Source organism: Lissotriton vulgaris, chromosome 12 (genome assembly GCF_964263255.1).
Source record: "Lissotriton vulgaris chromosome 12, aLisVul1.2, whole genome shotgun sequence".
Lineage (NCBI taxonomy): Eukaryota > Metazoa > Chordata > Amphibia > Caudata > Salamandridae > Lissotriton > Lissotriton vulgaris.
In genome coordinates this window covers 631,742,209-631,760,276 of record NC_141700.1, presented here as the reverse complement: position 1 = coordinate 631,760,276, position 18,068 = coordinate 631,742,209, and the positions used below count along the sequence as shown (strand labels likewise).

Genomic DNA, 18,068 nt, shown 5'->3' with positions numbered 1-18,068 from the left:
GCATTTGTCAACCTCGCTCAGGACCTCTTCCCAGTACGGAGCCAGCAGGGGGCAATCCCACAGTATGTGTGTCAGTGTACCAGTGCTGCCACAGTTGCGCCAGCACGTCCCCGGTATCGCCCTATCCATCTCGTGCAGTTTCTCCGGAGTGCGGTACCAGTAGGTCGAGATTTTAGTAAAGGTCTCCGTAAGACCCGTGTGGTAGGCCGAGTGGCGCGCACGGTAGGAGATGTGGTCCCATTCTTTATGACTCAGCTCGCGCCCAAGCTCTCGCTCCCATAGTTCCCGACCAGGGTTGTGAATGTGAAATGAGGGGGGCTGCAGCATTCTATACAGGTCCGAGATCAGTTTGGCGTCCGACGTGCGAGTAATTAACCAACGCTCATACTCCGTGATTTCCCTGTGTGCCGCGTTGCGCACTTGGGGTTGTAATGCCCAGTGGCGCGCCTGCATGTATCGCATGCGTTCCGTCTCAGGGAGGCCATAATCCCTCTGCAAGTCCTGGAAGGAGACAACTCCCTCGGGGGAGTACAAGTGGTACAGAGTGCAGCAGCGGGCCACCCGCCAGCGTTCATAGGCTCCCAGTTCCAGCCCCGGGCCGAAGTCCGGGTTGCCAATGAGCGGCGTGAAGGGAGAGGGGAAGGTAGTCAACTCGCATCTGGCAGCCACCGAGTCCCACGTCTGGAGCGGGACCCGCGTCACCAAAGACGCGTAAAGATTAGGGGGTCGGTGGGCTCGCCTCAGGAATGGTACTTCCTGCAGCGTCCTACCCGCCACCGCCTGATCTTGGAACAACCAGTGTTTATCAGATTCCCACCGGCTCCATTCCACGAGGTATCGGAGCTGAGCGGCCTGAAAATATTTCCGTAAATCCGGTATCCCCAGCCCCCCGGATTCCGGCGAGAGCATAGCGATGCCCCTCTTGATCCTCGGCCTACGGCCCTGCCACACAAATCGCGAAATGGCAGTCTGAGTCTCCGCGAGCCACCCCGTAGGAGGGTGGAGCGGCAATGCTCTGAAGAGGTAAAGCACCTGAGGCAGAAGGGTCATCTTCACCGCGGCCACCCTACCCAGTAGCGACAGCGTGCCTTTATCCCACCGGCCCAATTCCTCCTTGATTTTAGTGCTTAGAGCTGCGTAATTGGCCTTAACCATCTCCGGGAGGGAGGGCGCCAGCAGGATCCCCAAATACGGGATCTGGTCCTTGGACCAGTTCAGAGGGTAAAGCCTCTGCAGTTCCACTCTAGTGGCAGCAGATAGCGAGATGTCCAGGGCGGCCGACTTACCCAGGTTCACCTTAAAGCCCGCCACATCAGCGAATAAGTTCAGTTCCTCCACACAGGCGGGTAGCGATCTCCGCGGGTCATCCAGCGTTAGAATGACATCGTCCGCGTACAGGCTAATCGCGTGGCGAAACCCGCCCATCTGGACACCGATAATGTCAGGGTTCTGCCTAACCCTCTGGGCAAATGGCTCCATGTACAAGGCAAAGAGCAAAGGGGAGAGCGGGCATCCCTGTCTCGTGCCCCGTTCAATGGGGAAGGGTCGAGAGCTGCCGCCGTTCACCCGGACCACCGCAGATGGGAACCGGTAGCAGTTAAAGATCAGGTGACGAAACTTCTCCCCTATCCCAAATTTGTTCAGGACTTTCTCAAGGTAGGGCCAGTGCACCCTGTCAAAAGCTTTCTCCGCGTCAATGGACAGGAGCATCCTCTCTCCAGGGATCCTAGAAGCCTTCTCGAGAATGTGCGTCACCCTCTTCGTATTATCTACCGTTTGCCTACCGGGCACGAAGCCCGCTTGGTCCGAGTCAACCATACCGGGGAGATGCAACGCCAAGCGTGCCGCTAAGATACTGGTGAACACCTTCAAATCGGTGTTCAGCAGCGAAATGGGACGATAGGACCCACAGGCGGTCCTGTCCTTGCCCGGCTTAGGGATCACTGAGACCGTGGCCTGGAGGAATTCGGAGGGGATGGCTCCCGGCTCTGCGAAGGAGTTAAAAAGGCGAGTCAGCAGAGGCGCCAGCTCCTGACAGAAGGTTTTGTAAAACAGCGGGATGAAGCCATCCGGACCCGGGGCCTTGCCCAGTTTGAGCCGGGATATCGCCGTAACCACCTCCTCAATGCGTATGTCACGCTCCAGATACTGAGCCTGATCCTGAGTCAGCGACGGAAGCGGAACCGAGTCCAGGTAGTCCCCCTCAGCCTGGGCCGAAGGTGGCTCCCCGGAGTAGAGGTCTGCATAAAAGCCGCGGAAGACATCCGCTATGTGTTCATCGGTCGTGACTCTGCCTCCGGCCGGGTCCAGCAGTTCCTTCACTCGGTGCTGCTGGTGCTGCACCCTGAGTTTGTTAGCCAGGAGCCGCCCACACCGATCGCCCCCTGTGTAATATTTGTGCTTCAGGCGGAGCACTGCGTACTCCGCCCGATCCGTGTCTAGGGCTGCCAGGAGCTTCCGCGCCGCCTTCAGCTGCCTCCACACCCTGGGGGCCCCTGTCCTGTGATGAACCTGTTCCAGCTCCCTCACCCGCTGGGTAAGCTCATCTCTCTTAAGTTGCCGGTCCCTATTCTCGGCAGCGGAAATCGCGATAAATTCGCCTCGGAGCACGGCCTTTAGGGCCGCCCACTGTGTCGCACGGGAAGTGTCCCCATTGTCGTTCACGGTCTGAAAAGCCAAAATGGCCGCCCTGATCTGATCCACCACCGACCGCCTATGCAAAAGCGTATCTCGGAGCCTCCAAACCCCCCTCGACCGAGCCACCGGCGGAAGAGTGAAAGTGCCCTCAACTGGGGCGTGATCGGAAAGAGAAAGGACCCCCATGTCCGCATTCGAAGCCAAAAGAAGCAGCGGGCCCGACACTAGGAGGTGGTCTAAGCGCGCATAAGATCCATGGGCGTGTGAGAAATAAGAGTATGCGCGGGTGGTGGGGTGGAGGCAGCGCCACATGTCATGCAGGTCCAGCTCCGCAAGTCGAGTTCGAATCGAGCCCGAAAGCTCACCCAACTGCTGGCGCCGCTGCACAGACCTATCCAGCGCCGCGTCAAAAACCAGATTCAAATCACCCCCCAACACTATGTGCCTATCAGAGGTGAATGCTACGTCGTCCAAGGCCCTGTGTAAGAATTGGTCCTGATGATCATTGGGGCAGTAAACGGAGCCTACAGTCAGTGCTAAGCCCCCCACCTTGATTCTATATACCAGGAGTCTTCCTTTCTGCTCCGCCACCTTGCTCACAACCTCGCCCCCGAACCTTCTAGAAAACAAAATGGCCACCCCTGCCGTCTTAGTAGTGCTAGAGGAAAATAGCTGTGTGGGGAACTTGGGGGTTCGCATCCGCGAGCAGTCCTTAGCCAGCAAGTGGGTCTCCTGCAGCAGGCAGATATCCGCTTGTGAGTTTTCCAACAGGGATAACACTGCCCGCCGCTTAACCGGATTATTCAGCCCTTTCACATTGAGAGTAAGCACCTTAAGAGCCATCAAAGAGAGAGTTCAGGGAGCACATATCAAGAGGCAAAGCCCCGTCAGTAAACACAGAAGGCACCCTCCGAGGCCTCAAAACAGAGCAACGTTGAATCAACCATTGGCACAGTACAGTCCCCGAACCCCAACACCCCATAACCAAAACCCCCCCCCCGCCCCTACACCAGCAAATCCACACCACCCCCCGCTACTGGCCCCCCCTCCAGGTCCCAAAACCAAAACAGCTGCCCGCCCGCCCCAACCCCTTCCCCCGCTTCTCGAACTTCTCAAAAAAGACATTGTCCCAGTCCGGCCCAAAACGGGCAAGGCCGTGGAAAGTCAACCTAGTGGACGTCCAGCCACCACCTTCAGCACTCGCCCTTCCTCCCGTGCCACCCCCCGAAACCCCGCACCTGCAATAAGAGTGTGCTAAAGTAGACTCCCCCCGGAGTGAGTTCAGGCCGTCAAGGCCACTTCGCCATTCGCCGCCACTCTGGAGGCCTCCTGGATGGCAGCCGCCATGTCAGCCCGGATTGCAGGCGAGCCCGGGCGCTCCGCCGGGGGAGAGGCCCCCTCCCCAGCTCGTTGCCAGCCGTTACGATTGCCGCGCCTCCGTCGCGGGGCCGGGGTATCCGTGTCTGTTGCAGTGAGGCCCAGCACCTCGCAAACATCTTGAAGGGACCGAAGTTGATGTAAGACACCGTTCCACCTGAAGATCAGGCGGAAGGGGTGCCCCCAGGAGTACTGCGTTTCATGCTCCCGAAGGAAGTCCGTAGCGATCTTGAAGGATTTCCTCTTCTGTAACGTGACTGTGGATAAGTCCTGAAACAGTGTCACAGGATGGTCCCGGAATCGAAAAGGCTGCTGCCCTCGTGCCTCACGGAGGATCCGCTCCTTCAAAGGAAAGTTCGGGAGGAAGGCCAAAATGTCCGGGGCGGGCGCCGTGGCCCTGCGGGGGCGACCCACCCGGTGCGCCCGGTCAATGCGAATCCGAAAGTCCTCCGGCTCTCCCAGGATCGCTCGGAAGAGGGCCACCAGATATGCCGTCACGTCTTCACCCTCCTCACCAGACGGCACTCCTCGGACCCGAATGTTGTTCCGCCTGGACCGATTTTCAAGGTCCTCGGCGTGGGCCTGTAGCTCAATCTGTTGCTCCCGGAGCCGCAGGACCTCCTGCTGCAGATGGGTGATCTCCTCATCCCTGGAGTGGCCCGCTTCCTCCACCGTGTTCACCCGATCTCCCAGGGAGTCCATCTCTCTCCTCACTTCGCGGACCTCCCCGGCCACTTCATTCTTGAGTGCTTGGAAGTCTTCCCTCAGGGAGCTAAACAGGGACTCGAGAAAAGACCTCGTCACCGGGGGCTCGCCACCTTCTGCCCCCCTGGTTGGTGCCGGGGAGGTCGCGGCCGGTTGAGCACCTCCGCTGCGTAGGGCGCCTCGTCCCAGCATCTCCGGCAAGGTCCGGTCGCCTCTTCGCTGACCCCTGGCATTCGACATTGTAGAGCGAGAACGGGCACTGAGGCTCGCTGAACAGCAGAGAAAGCGGCTATATGCCAGCCGGGAGTGGTCGCAAAGAGCGCCAGGAGGGATGAGCTGCCCGGCCGAACTCCACAAAATGGCCGCTCAGTAGTGTTGTGGGGACAACGCCCAAGATGGAGACCCTTTGTCCTTCTCCGACCCAAGAACCAGAAATCCGGCCAGGGGGCTAGGTCACAACGCAACAGCCACCGGGGTCCTCTGCTTCAGGGAGAGATCAGTCTCGGGAGACTCGGTCTCCAGTTCCGCACAGATAACCAGCCGAGGCGACCTCCTCCAGCAGGCCTCGTCAAGCCACGGGCTGGCGTAGCGAGGTGGCACCGACTCCGCCACCGCTCTGCACCTCCGCTCCGCTCCGCTCCGCTCCGTACTGCAGCTGCTGGACAGCTCCCGGCTGCGCGCGGAGCCGTCGCCGAATCCCACTCCAACAGCACATGCACCACAGCGGGCTTCACACCTCAGAGGCCGATCGCCCCGTCTCGCTCCGAGGGTCGGGAGACTCGCGGCTTCCAGCTCTCACTCGGGCCGTACAGCGGGGTCCGATCAGGGCTACACCGGCCAAAATCTCGTCCCCGACGGCGCCAACCAGGCTCAGCAGGCTCTCCACACCTCCACCGCAAGCACCAGGCTCGGTGGCCGCGTGATCCGGGGGGGAATCAGCGGTTCCGAGCGGTGCAGGAATTCAGGGGTCCGGGAGCCCTCGGCAAGTGCGACCGCTCAGCCCGCCATCTTGGCCACGCCCCCAGGCCCCACTTTTAAAGCAAAAAAAAAAACGTTGTCACCTATTATGACTAAGTTATTTAATTCCCTGGCCTGCAATTTTGACATCACTACAAGCAGGCCCCACTTTTAAAAAAAAATATGTCACCTATTATAGTTTTTCCAAATGAAGGACTTTTTTCAATGATGGTGCGCACATGTGTTTCACCGTGCGATTTAAAATGTTTTTTTGTTGTTTTAAGCTTGATGTTATATTTTCACCTTGATTGATTAATGGGTGGTTACCTTAAAATTTGGATTGTTCTGGGTAGAGTGTCTTTTAGTATGATTATGTATTAATGTTTGCCCAGACCTTGCAACTGTATTTCTCAGATTTCACTTTAAATTGACAAATGTCAGCAGGTAGGCCTCATTTAGGCCTATTGTTATTTTCATCTCACATATTAGCACCTACACCAATAGTTTCATGAGTCATCATTAGCTTAAGTTGCCTATAGTACGTAAGGCTCATTTAGGCCCTTTCTTGTTCTCTCATTAGAAGTTGAAACACATTTAGTTTTTAAGTTCACAACTGTAGGTAGGCCTTATTTAGGCTTAAGTTGTCCGAAGTAGGCCCATTTAGGCCCCTTGCTGTTTTCATTCAACACATAAGTCCCTACATCACTAGATTTCACCAGTTATCATTAGAATTTGAGGCACATTTAGTTTGAGGATGCTTTGGTTAGTTTCTATTGTTATCAGATCCAATCTCAGATATTTTCAGCATTCAAGTCAAGGGTGCTTTGATTTGTTTTTAGGTTTCTATTCCCTACAATTGAGTTTCAGGTGGAATTTTCTTGAGTTGTCATTGTTTTTAGGGAGTTTTTTAGGTTTTGATTTGTTGATAGATTGTGTTGATGTTTGTTTATTTAGATGTTATTGTTTGTCAGATGTTCGCAAGATAAGGATCTAAGGGTGGATGGCAGAGATATTTAGCAGTGATATAGATCTTAATCTTGCTCACATCTAGGATAGGTATTTTTAGCCTATGTTGGATAGATTATGTTGATGTTTGTTTAGATGGTTGTTGTTGTTTATAAGATGCTCGCAAGATAAGGATCTAGGGTGCAGTGTAATGGCAGTGTTTTTGGCTTTATTTAGCAGTGATAATAGATCATTATTCTTGCTCGCATCTAGTATAGGCATTCTTAGCCTGTGTTGGCCCTTTTAAGCCCTTTTTCCAGACCTAGAAGAGGATAGCTGCTTAATATGCCTTTATTCTTGACTTTAACCTGTCTATTGCCTATTGGCTTTGACATATTAGACATATTGGTATGGTTTATGTAGGTATTCTGACAGAGCTAAGGAGCATTTCACCCCTTTCAGGCCTAAAGCTAGAGAGACTCCATCTTGATGGAAGCAGAGAGGCTTTTTAGGGCAAAAGCAATGTTTATAGTTATAACTGTTGTTCGCCCTAAGCGGACCGGAGAGAACCGGCCAGAGCTGAATCTAATCAGGAATTGTTCCCGGGCTCAGGTCTCTAGACGAAACAAGCAGACTGGTCACTGTGGGAGCGTCTAGCGCAAGGAGCCTGGTGCATGGGATTGGTGGGAAGAAGCTGCTGGCTGGAACTTTCCATGAGGAAACAGCATTCTATATTTGTGAAGTGCAGAGGCGGAGTCAAGCAGTCAAGCAGAGGGGAGTCGAGGAGAGAGTCCAGCAGAGAGGAGAGCAGTGGAGTGGAGTTGGCAGAGAGAGAGAGAGGGTTCAATCTGGAGAAGAGCTGAGTTGAATAGTGAGCTGGAACTGAAGGAAGCAGTCAGAAGCAGTTGTTTATCAGGAGGAAGTGTGAATAGCTGGAGTCTGAAGTAATGCCTTTTAGAAGAGATAGAGGAGAGCTCGTGGATTAACCTATGGGAGCAGATGGAATTGGACATTGGCGCAGAGATAAAGCGAATAAGATAGTAGAATGAACGGTGATCAGAGCGGCAGGAACCATTAAAGATTGAAGACGCAAGGTGGAGAGACAGTTCGTGTGGGGGAGAGGAGTCCAGAGACAGAGCGATCAGCGCAGAGGTGTACCCAAGAGTGCAGGAGAGAGAGAGAGCATGAGATGAGCCAAGGCACAGACGAGAGAGGAACCCAGATGACAGCTAGAACAAGACTTCACACTAATCAGGTGATATTGTTTTCATCACATTAGCTACACTTAATCTTTTCCCTTTCAGCGGAGTGTTCCTGTTATGTGTAATCTTTTCTCTTTCAAGCGGTGTGTTCTACCTATAGCCTTTGTTAGATTTGTATTAATGTTTATATTACTGTAATAAAAGACCCCCAGTTTATAACAAACTGGTGTGTAGCCCCTATTCTTGTTCACTGAAGGTAAATGAAGCTCCTAGGTGAGCATTAGATGCATGAATGGATGAGTAATCCCAATCAGGTAAGTGGTGATCACATAAATAGGGAGTGAGTGGACCTTTGATGCCAAGAGCAGGTAATACACAATAATCTGGACCCACAATCAAAGTTATTATTGTAGTTTCATCCCGAGTAGACAGCTGAGATAATATCCCAATATATATATATATACATATGTATAGGTGTTCATAGGAATGTGGTCGTCGTTGATATGCGGCGTTAATGAGAACACTGGGTAGGAGACCAGTGTGTAAATCCACCAGATTGTGGCTTAAATAAATGAGAGCACTAGGTAGTGGAACTAGTGTGTAAGTTTCGCAGGATCGCGAACGGTTTGGAAAAGGGAGCATTGGGTTCTGCAGGCCCGTGTGTAGACGCACCAGATTGTGTGTCAGATCTGCCCTAGGGTAGAACGGTCTGGGTCAGGGTGGCCGCGAGACCAACTGATGTGAATAAGTGTGGTGTAGGGTATGGATATCCCTAGTAATCAGTGAGTATTCTTAGTATCCCTATAGATTTAGTGGTGTTCTTAATAATATGAGCTTGTATATTGCGAGTTCCCTATCCTCAGGTAGGTACCAGGTGCCTGGATATAGAGGAGTCCTGAGGACGGAAGGTGAGTACGTTTTGGCTGGGTCACAGGGGCCCCTGGGGGCTGATCCCATCTAAACAGAAAATCCAGCCATTACAGAGTCGGAGCTGTGTTTGGGGTTAGTGGATGTGGTATGGGATTTGATGCTAGTAAATTTGCAGTAGTGGCATGCGAAAGGGCTGTGAGTACGTCCCGGGGCAGATTCGTAGCATTGAGGTGTGCGTCCGGGGTTAAGGGCTAGGAGGGTGGCGGCATCATACGTTATACGGGTGGAGGGGATTTTGCGGGGGCCAGGGGGTCTGGCACTGGGCGCGGTCCAGGCGCGGACGGGCGTAGACGGGCTTACCTTTGGCGCACCTTCGGCGCGCATGGGGCGCGACCGCTGCGCGTGAACGCTGAGCGCAAAAGCATCTGTCATATGTGGTTAGTGGGAGGGGCGAGGGGTGAGGGAGGATGATCTTGGAGGCGGGGAGCAGGGCGGAGAGCCGGGCTGGGGGTCACCACAACAACAACAAGATGGCTGCAAGCCAAAATGCGGCCGGGACGAGCTAGGGGCACAAGTCAGGCAATGGCGGTCAACAAACGCCAGTGGGATCGGCGCAATAAGGCACGGCAGGCACAGGCAGCAATGTGAAGTACTGAAATCAGCAGAGAGCAGTCTAGCGGTACAGCGGGGCAAATAACACGAATGCGGAGGTAACAGTGTTCAATTGAATCACTGACAAGGCGCAGGCAGCAGAGTTAAATAATTAAATAATGTCCAATGATAACAAGCAAGGCACAAGCGGTGCGAGCAGCGCTACGATACCAGGGTAGGATTGGCAGCAACGAGGGGAGCGACCTCCTTCGAAGATCTCGGGAGAGAGAGAAGAAGAAACCTAGGTTTAACATCCTTACTCTATTCCATACTCACTCACCCTGTCTGCTGCCTTCCCATGCCAGTGCTCCAAATGGCCTGCAGAACATCCCTCCGACCGGATATGCCTACAGTGATAGAGCCGCTTGAGAGAAGATGCCACACTTAATATTGAGAGCGAGGACCAGAGATGCACTGCCTCCTCCACAGATGCAGACCCAAGCAAGTGACTCTGGGGAGTCTCCTGTGCAGATGTAACAGCCTGTTCGGTTGGATTCACAAACAAAATCAAATCCTGCTCGATTAATATTTCTACCACACTAATTTTAATGAAGCAGGATTGTATGAATGCCACATGTCTGTACATCCAAAGCACAGCTAAATGATAATAGAATTATTCAGCAGTTGCTGTTTTTAATCAGCAGCTACTTTGCAACCTTACCTTTGATACATAGGGCCATATGTCTTTACCAGCATTACGGAAAAAAATTATTCCAACAAGCATTTTCAAAGACAATTGGTCTGGAATTGTCTGCCAGCCTTTTGGCTTTGTCAATACTTGTTTTGCAAATGTTTTTTAAAGCGTTGTTGTGGAAGCACACGGGCACCCGCCAATATAAAACAAAATGGAAAAAAGCAAACATATTTTTGGTTTCACAAGACACACAATGGCTTTGTAGCTCCTGGCACTGAAGGGAACTATTTTGTGTGTAGATGGGGTGCTTCGGAAGGGGTGAATAGCGGAGGTGGGTTTATTCTCTGCTCCACGATGTATCCTGTAGTGGGCCAAAACAATCGTGAATAGCACAACAAAAAGACCAAGGGTGAAGAGGGATGGCTGAAAGTCCGTTATAAGTATATTATATATACAAATAATATCACTACAATGAAAAGTTGTTGGATAACACCATACCTAAAAATTGCACAATTCAAAAACTACAATGTCGGATTTTGCCTGAAACGGACGACACACTACTACATAACACCTGCACAGTCCTCTATTTTGACTGTCTTTCAGATATGCTTGATGATCTAGCACCATTCAAGTACTAAATAAAAAAGACTAAACCATTGGTTCCCATGTTCAATAAGGGTCTCTTTGAGAAAAGGTAAGCTCTGAGATTGCTGGAAAAACTACTGAGACAATTATCTTTCGCCACCAACCTTGCTTGCTTTAAAACTGTAATATCTCTATAGAAAAGAAACAACTTAAATCCAAAAGCGACTCACCTCAGATTCATCATCCAAAAAACGCAGCAAACAACTTTTTGAACTGGCCAGTGCTGCTTGCAATACCCAAAAGTCAGTTAGATTTGATGACCCAGCCACAACAGTGGAAAATGTGCTCAGTTCTTTTATTCTAAAGTGAAATTGGTTAAACAATTACTTATAACGTTTCCGAATAACCAATCCAATCACATCACAATGTATAAATCTATGAACACTTGGCAACTCTTTGACAAAATAGGGGAGGAGGAACTAATAAAGACCATCACAAACACCAAAGTCTGAAACCATTTTATGGATCCAGTTCCTGGCAATCTTACTGCACACCTTGCTATACACATGCTTCCATACCGGAGTAAACCAGCGAATCTCTCACTCACCCAAGTTGTGATTCCCGACTACCTCAGGAGTGGACAGGCCAACCTACTTCTCAAAACACCTTCCAGAGATACAAATGACCTCAACATTTTTCATCCTATATCCGACCTTCCAATTTCTGTAAAAGTAATCTAAAGATATGTAACTAAGAAGATTATCTAAAACATTCAAAACAACAACCTCTTAGATGAATATAAGTCGCCATTCTATCATGCCTGTAACACTGAAACAGCACTGCTCCATGTCATCAACTATTAACTTTGCACATTGGATTCAGGCAACTCCTGCCACTTGATTCTTCTAGACCTATCGGTGGGCTTCAACACAGTTAATCATGGCATGCTTCTTGATAATATAAAAAAAATTGGTTTGGCAGTGAAAGGATGATCCTCAAGTGGTTTGAATCATACCTCATGGAAAGGCCAGAGCCTAAAAATGAATTGTGCCTATCTAAACCTGTTGCCTCTACTCAAGGGGTACCTCGAGGATCTATCTTACCCCTGGCCTTATTTAACCTCTATATTAAACCTGTAGGAATCTTACTAAGAAACTCCAGCATCCCTTATCTTCAATATGCTAATCATACACAGCTGTACCTTAAGGCCTCCTCGCCAAATGACATCTCCTACCTTGCCATCACCTAAATATGGTTCAAGATTCGATGACTTCCCATCATTTGAAACGGATTACATCCACAACAGAATTTCTCCTTATTTTAGCATCTCAATCACCTCTATCAATACAATTGATATTCTCCACTGCAAACCTATCATTGTCAACAGTCACGAATCTCTAAGAGTTATCCTTGACAAAAGATTCAATTTACAGTAACAAGTTAACATTATAGCAAGAAATGCATGCATTCAATTGCATCTTGGGAAATTGCCTTTTCATTCCGGAGCAAGATCTCAAACCTCTGATGACTCCATCATTGGTGCTGGCCATAATCAACAACTGGAATCGTCTCCTGACTGACCTTCCCAAAATTCATCTCACTCAACTAAAAGCAGTTTTAGATGCAGCAACTCTCGGGCCAAAAGAAAAGACCATATCACTCACTGGCTTCTCATTGAAGCCAGAGCTATGTACAAAACAGCATGCATCACCTACAAGCCCTTCACATGATCTGGCAGCCAAGCTTAAGATTTCTGGTGGGTCTAGACCACCAGGGAATGAGGAGGCTTTGCTTCTAGGAACCTGCCTTCAAAAAAGGGAGGCTTTATGGCCTAATCCTGTTCAGAGAGTGCAACCAGAGTCTGGAAGGCTCAGCCTATGTACCACTACCTCACTGGCAATATTTAATCGAAACTGAAATTCCTTCTAGGAGAAAGACATTTCAGCTAATTTCTCTTCTTCCTACTTCACCTCACTGTTCCATGCCTTGAGGCTTACCCCTCTATCTCGATGTTATTTGGTTCCTTCCTAGCCTTTCACGTTTTATTGCGTTACTCAATATTTATGGCTAGTATAATTCCCATGCACAATATTTATGACTGTTTAATGAATGTGCCTAACGTAATACTCGGTTTCTATTGTAAAGCGCTCTAACACCTCTGTAATAAATAGGATTGTCCACAGTTCCTTGTTTGAAGAAGTATAGGTTTATTCTCACACGAGCTCACGAGCTCCCACGAGCTCAACTAACCAATACATCTACTACAACCTCGGAAATGCCCAAGGTGATCGGTGCCCTGAGACCTACCTCTTTACCTCAATATCATGGAGCACCTTCCTAGCCTTGCACCTGTGCTTTTATTTTGTTACTCATTATGTATGACGTTTATCTATGTGCCTTATGTGATGCTGTATATTTCTTCTGTAAAGTAATCTAAAGTCGTCGTGTAATGACCGCGCTATATAAAACCGAGTAAGCCTCAGAGCACACCGTTGCCTGTCGATACGCCATGCTCTCACTAATACAACAATCTTTGGTCCTGCGCACCAGCCCTCCACCCGGGTTATCGGGTTGTCACCTTATCTCGGGAGCGAGCGTCCAGCTCGACAGCGCCATTAGCCAGCTTCATGGCATTCTGCAGCGGCTTCAGAGTCCCCTCGCCGGAGAAAGCAACTGCCATCTCCGAGACGGGAAACAACTGCCTCTACTCGAGCTCGGGCGGTACACAAACATTGACGTACTGCGGGGCACAGGCACTTCCTTTAGGAACGTTGCGGGTAATATTTACTTCCGGCCACTCAAACCTAGTTGTCAGAAACCGAAGAAGGGCAAAAAGGAAATAAACATACTGGCAAAACTGTAAGCTGTGCAAATGTAATCAACCTTTAATTAAGAAATAGACTCTAGTTATACTGGGTAACAACACAGACTAGTAGACGCGGTCACCCAGAAAAAGGCAACATCATTGCACAAATTACTTTAGTAGCCCACTGACATAAGGCGAGGACAGGAATCAATAAAGACACTGTACAATACTCTGCACTTGCCGGAAGTCCCAGCCAATAGGAAACTAGCAGGGGTAATCGTAAGCCAATCGTAAGCTACGGTACACAGAATCACCTGCCAATCAAATCGCGAGGTTTTCCACAGCCAATTCAGGGTCTCAACACTTTCCCACCACTAGTGCGTTAATGTTTACCTGCTTGTGAGCACCTGAAGACCACGGTTATGTGCCTTATTACTTAGCAGCTGTAAGTACCGGAAGCAAGCATATAGGTCTAAGTAAGACTAAAGGACAACTCGTTTTAATCTCAGGTATCGGCTGTTAAGGACTTTTTGGGACAAGGGGGCGTCTTGGAGACACCTCAGATGAAGAGGGACCGTCGTGGTCGGTTCTTGGCAGGCAGTCTTTCACGGAGACTGGACCGCCAGGCTGCCGCGGGGAAGCGGCGAGGCGGCGGAGGCCTGAACAGCACTCCATCCCTCAGGGGCCGAGGGGAAGGCCGGGTCGAGCAAGAGGCTCTGCTTGAGGAATCCGAGGTCCAAGTACCTTTAGGCTGGGAGGCTGCAAGCGAGCACTTCCTGGAGGATGGGGTCAGCGATGCAGGTGAGTCTAAAGGAAGGTTATGTATATCCTAGAAGAAGTGAATGTTCTATGTACGTGTTTGTCTTCTCCATTAATACGCCGTTTCCAGGTCGCTGGTGGTCGATACTCACCTTCTATATTGCTCATCACATAACAGGCGTCCATATCCACCTCTGGTATAAGAGGCTTCACCCTCCAGTGAGCTGCATTGCACCGTCCGATTCCTAACACCAAGGATTCATGCTATGGGCACATCCTTCTCTAGATATTCTGCTGCTTCTGTGTTCCGTTGCAGCTTTTGTCTGCACAGGGGCTGGTCGTACACATTCTACATTTTTTATTGTCTGTTATATTTTATTGGATGAGGTATAAAAAGAAGTGACACATGATCTGTTGTTGGGTCCCTTAACATATGTTTCTGAAAGGATGTTTCTGTTGTTTCTCACTCTCTTGTATGCCTGTCTGATGATTTCCTAGGGCTAACCTCATCCTCTAAATCTTAATTCTAAATGGTAGGTTCTGACCCAGAGCAATTTAAGTGCCAGGACGCCCCTTCGCTGGGGCAGCTGTGCGCTCAATAAATCAGGATAACATAACATAACAAGTAATAGCAGTTCCATCTCAATTTAACAAATTCTCCAACTGATAAATACTGAAGTAACGCTCTTAAGTGGTAGCTGAAGAACCAGTTTTGATCAGTGGGTTTTGTGTATCTCATTATGGTCGGGTGTCCATCACTACATAATCAGGGTCTAAAAAGGAAACGCCCTCTCCTTAGCCACTGTTAAGGTCTACCTTAAATAATCATCTGTATTGTTAATCTAAGAAATAAAGTTCTTAGTGGATTCTTCAATATTACCAATCCAGATATTCAGGATAGCATCTGTGACCTCTTCCACAATATCGTATTAAGTATACATTGTTTGAGCTCAAAGAAAAAACAGATTTGTTTAAAATATATTTCACTAATGTCTACGGTTGGTCGGTTTCCCTGGGAAAGCCCAGGACCAAATTCTGCATCTACCCACATTGCCAGAATGAATGAATTTGAAACAAAACGTGTACCGTTTTTATCGGGAGAAGTATGGGAGCACAGAATAGTAGAATATTTATCATTACCGATTCCATTTCTTTTTATTTTTAGCTTTTAAATGTAAGCCAATGTGTAAGAATGAACATGTTTCGTTAAAATCGGAGTGTATACATAACTAATATTCTTAAGCTTAGTATCCTGGTAACTTTAAAAAAATGCATAAGTTTGCTTTTATACTCCTTTTTCAGGTCGCAGTCTCCCAGACAGTGCAGCGGTCTGGTTTGCTAAACACATCTTGGGGGCATTCATAAAGTTGACATAGGAATGCATTCAGCCCGTTGTTTACCATTGGCATTGAATTGTGGTTTGTAACTCGCATTGTCTGGCTTTCCATTTGCTGGCTTTATTTGCTCTAGGCTGTCCAGCTCCAGATCTTCCTTCCCGTTGTTCAAAGCTTGTTTACAGTATTATTCCACTGCTGGCTTGGCTAGCCAATCCGGCACACCGGGGTACACCTATCCTGGCGCTGAACTCGTAGTTGGGAACACCGGTCTACACCCAGAAAGAGATTATCTTCCTGTTCCTATAATATTATGATGGGTTATAGAGGAGTCGGTCGAGGGGACCTGATGATGCACTAGAGGAATTTTTGGAGGGTATAACATTACCCCGGCTGGAGGCGGAGCTACTATGACAGGCCATCACGCCAGGGGAGATTGAGGTGCCATTAAGCATATGGCGCGTAACAAGACACTGGGCATGGATGGCCTACCTATTGAGTTTTACTCAACTTATATTGACATACTTGCTCCAAAATTGTTGACGGTTTATAAAGAGGCGCATATCGTAAATCATATATAAATCGTAAATCATACGTTCTTATATAGCACCTTTCACCGTAAAGTCTCAAGGCGCTTGGTTTGGGAACCCGTCCTGGCCTTTCCCTGCGAGATTACCCCTACTGGGCATCCCTAAGGTGAAGACCAGGCATCCCATCGCGGTGGGGCTGTAGTGGAGATTAAGCAAGCTATTGCCCAGACTTGCAGAGTGTGAACCCACGATTCGAGTAGGCATCGAGGCGAGAATGATCAAGTCCGTGGACATTTTGAGCTCAAGGCCCTGCCGCGTCAGGGATTGAACCCTGGTCCCGGTTCTGACCTCTGCATCAGGGACTGCCTCCTCTAACCGGTGAGCCACACTTCTCCACATAGGACTATAAGATATTAAGCAGAATTGTGGCGACTCAGCTACTACCCCACATGATACATTTGGTACACCGTGACCAGGCAGGTTTCATTCCAACCCGGAACACGGCCGTTAATGTACGGCGCCTCCTCCGCATATTGTATGCAGATCACAGGGACACTCCCAGTGCTGTGGTGCTCTCAGTGGACATAGAGCAGGCATTTGACAGCCTGGAGTGGCCTTATCTGTACCACGCAATGCGCGCATTCTGCCTTGGGCAGGCATTTGTGGGATGGACAAGGTTATTGTATAATGCTGCGACAGCAGGGATGCGGACGGGGATGATGATATCCTCCCCCTGCTCAGTAGGTCGGGGAACGCAACAGGGATGCCCGCTGTCACTACTGCTGTGTGCGTTGGCCATTGAGCCACTGGCTGCACATGCTAGACTGGGGCGTCATTACCAGGGTCTGACCCTGCGGGGCGGTGAACAGTATATCTCCCTATATGCTGCCGATCTACTAATCTTCCCGGCCAATACAGGAGTGGCGCTGGAAGGAGCGACGAGCCTGCTGCGGGTGTTCGGAGAGATTTCAGGGCTGGGGGTCAATTGGAGGAAGACCTGTCTCTTCCTGGTGATTCCATTCGCGGAAGGCCCTGATCAGGTAGCTGGAATTCGGTGGGAGCCCTACCTTGGTACCAATATACATCATGCATCTGCTGGAATGGAATTTGGGAAGGTCCTTGCGTGGGCTGCGAGGGAACCTGATTTTTTGGAGTGCCCAGCCACTCGGTGGCAGGAAGGGTGGCGCTCCTGAAGATGGTGGGGCTCCCCCGCCTGCTATATTACTTTAGGACATTGCCAATTTGGATACTGGGGGCAATCTTCAGGCAGATTAGATCCATGGTTAGCGGCTCCTTGTGGGGAAATGGCAGAAGGCGGGTGGGTTTGCCAACCATGATGAGATCTAGAGCGGATGGGGTCTAGCCGTTCCAGACATCGAACTTTATTATTTGGCGGCTCAGCTGCAGTGACTCGCGCAGGCAGTGGCTCGGGAATTTCAGGGCCCAGATGGTCAAGAGGGTTGGTGGATCCCGCGTCATGTACTCTCATTTACAATATTACAGCAATGCTTGCATCTTGGGTCGCTTACTGCTGAGGAGCGGACGTTGAGACAGTGCTGGAACCGGAGCCAGCGCAGAGCCGGCATTAGTCTCCCGTATGCACAGGAGATTCCCTTGGGCATGTGCACTGCCCTCCCACACGGGGTGATTGGTCGGTGCTAGCAGATTCTGAGATGGTGGGAGTCCAGGTAATGGGTGATTTATACGAGGATGGGGTGCTACTGCCTTTTCAAACATTGCAGGAAAAGGTATGACCTGCAACGAGGGGACTATTTGCTGCACACAGCCCTGGTTTCAGCAATGCAACGCTACTGGAAGGAAGGGCTTTCAGAACCCCGGACCTCTATGGCGTGTCAATATGTAGTGATGGCGGCAGGGTTATTTAAGGCGATTAATTGTATCTACAGGCGATTGGTCACGGAAGGCCTGCACCCACTGACGGAATTACAGGGAAAGTGGGAGGAGGATCTTGGGAAGGAAATACTGTAAACAATGTGGGACCAACTGATTCGAAGGGCCTGGAAGAGTACAAGGAATCCCAGATTTCAATTAATAGACTTCTTTATATTGCGTAGG

At 49.9% G+C, this 18,068-nt stretch overlaps 2 protein-coding genes across 2 annotated transcripts in view; one reads left to right on the top strand and one right to left on the bottom strand.

The window, feature by feature from the left end:
* The window catches only part of VPS9D1 (VPS9 domain containing 1), a 339,137-nt gene extending 325,807 nt beyond the window's left edge, over positions 1–13,330 (bottom strand). The window contains exon 1 of the mRNA XM_086945790.1: positions 13,142–13,330. Within this exon, the coding sequence (XP_086801916.1) occupies positions 13,142–13,243 (102 nt within the window). The 5' untranslated portion in view covers positions 13,244–13,330. The remainder of the gene's footprint in view (positions 1–13,141) is intronic.
* Positions 13,331–13,745: 415 nt separating this feature from the next.
* ZNF276 (zinc finger protein 276) overlaps positions 13,746–18,068 on the top strand; it is a 177,041-nt gene continuing 172,718 nt past the window's right edge. The window contains exon 1 of the mRNA XM_086945788.1: positions 13,746–14,170. Coding sequence (XP_086801914.1) covers positions 13,933–14,170 — 238 coding nt within the window. The 5' untranslated portion in view covers positions 13,746–13,932. The remainder of the gene's footprint in view (positions 14,171–18,068) is intronic.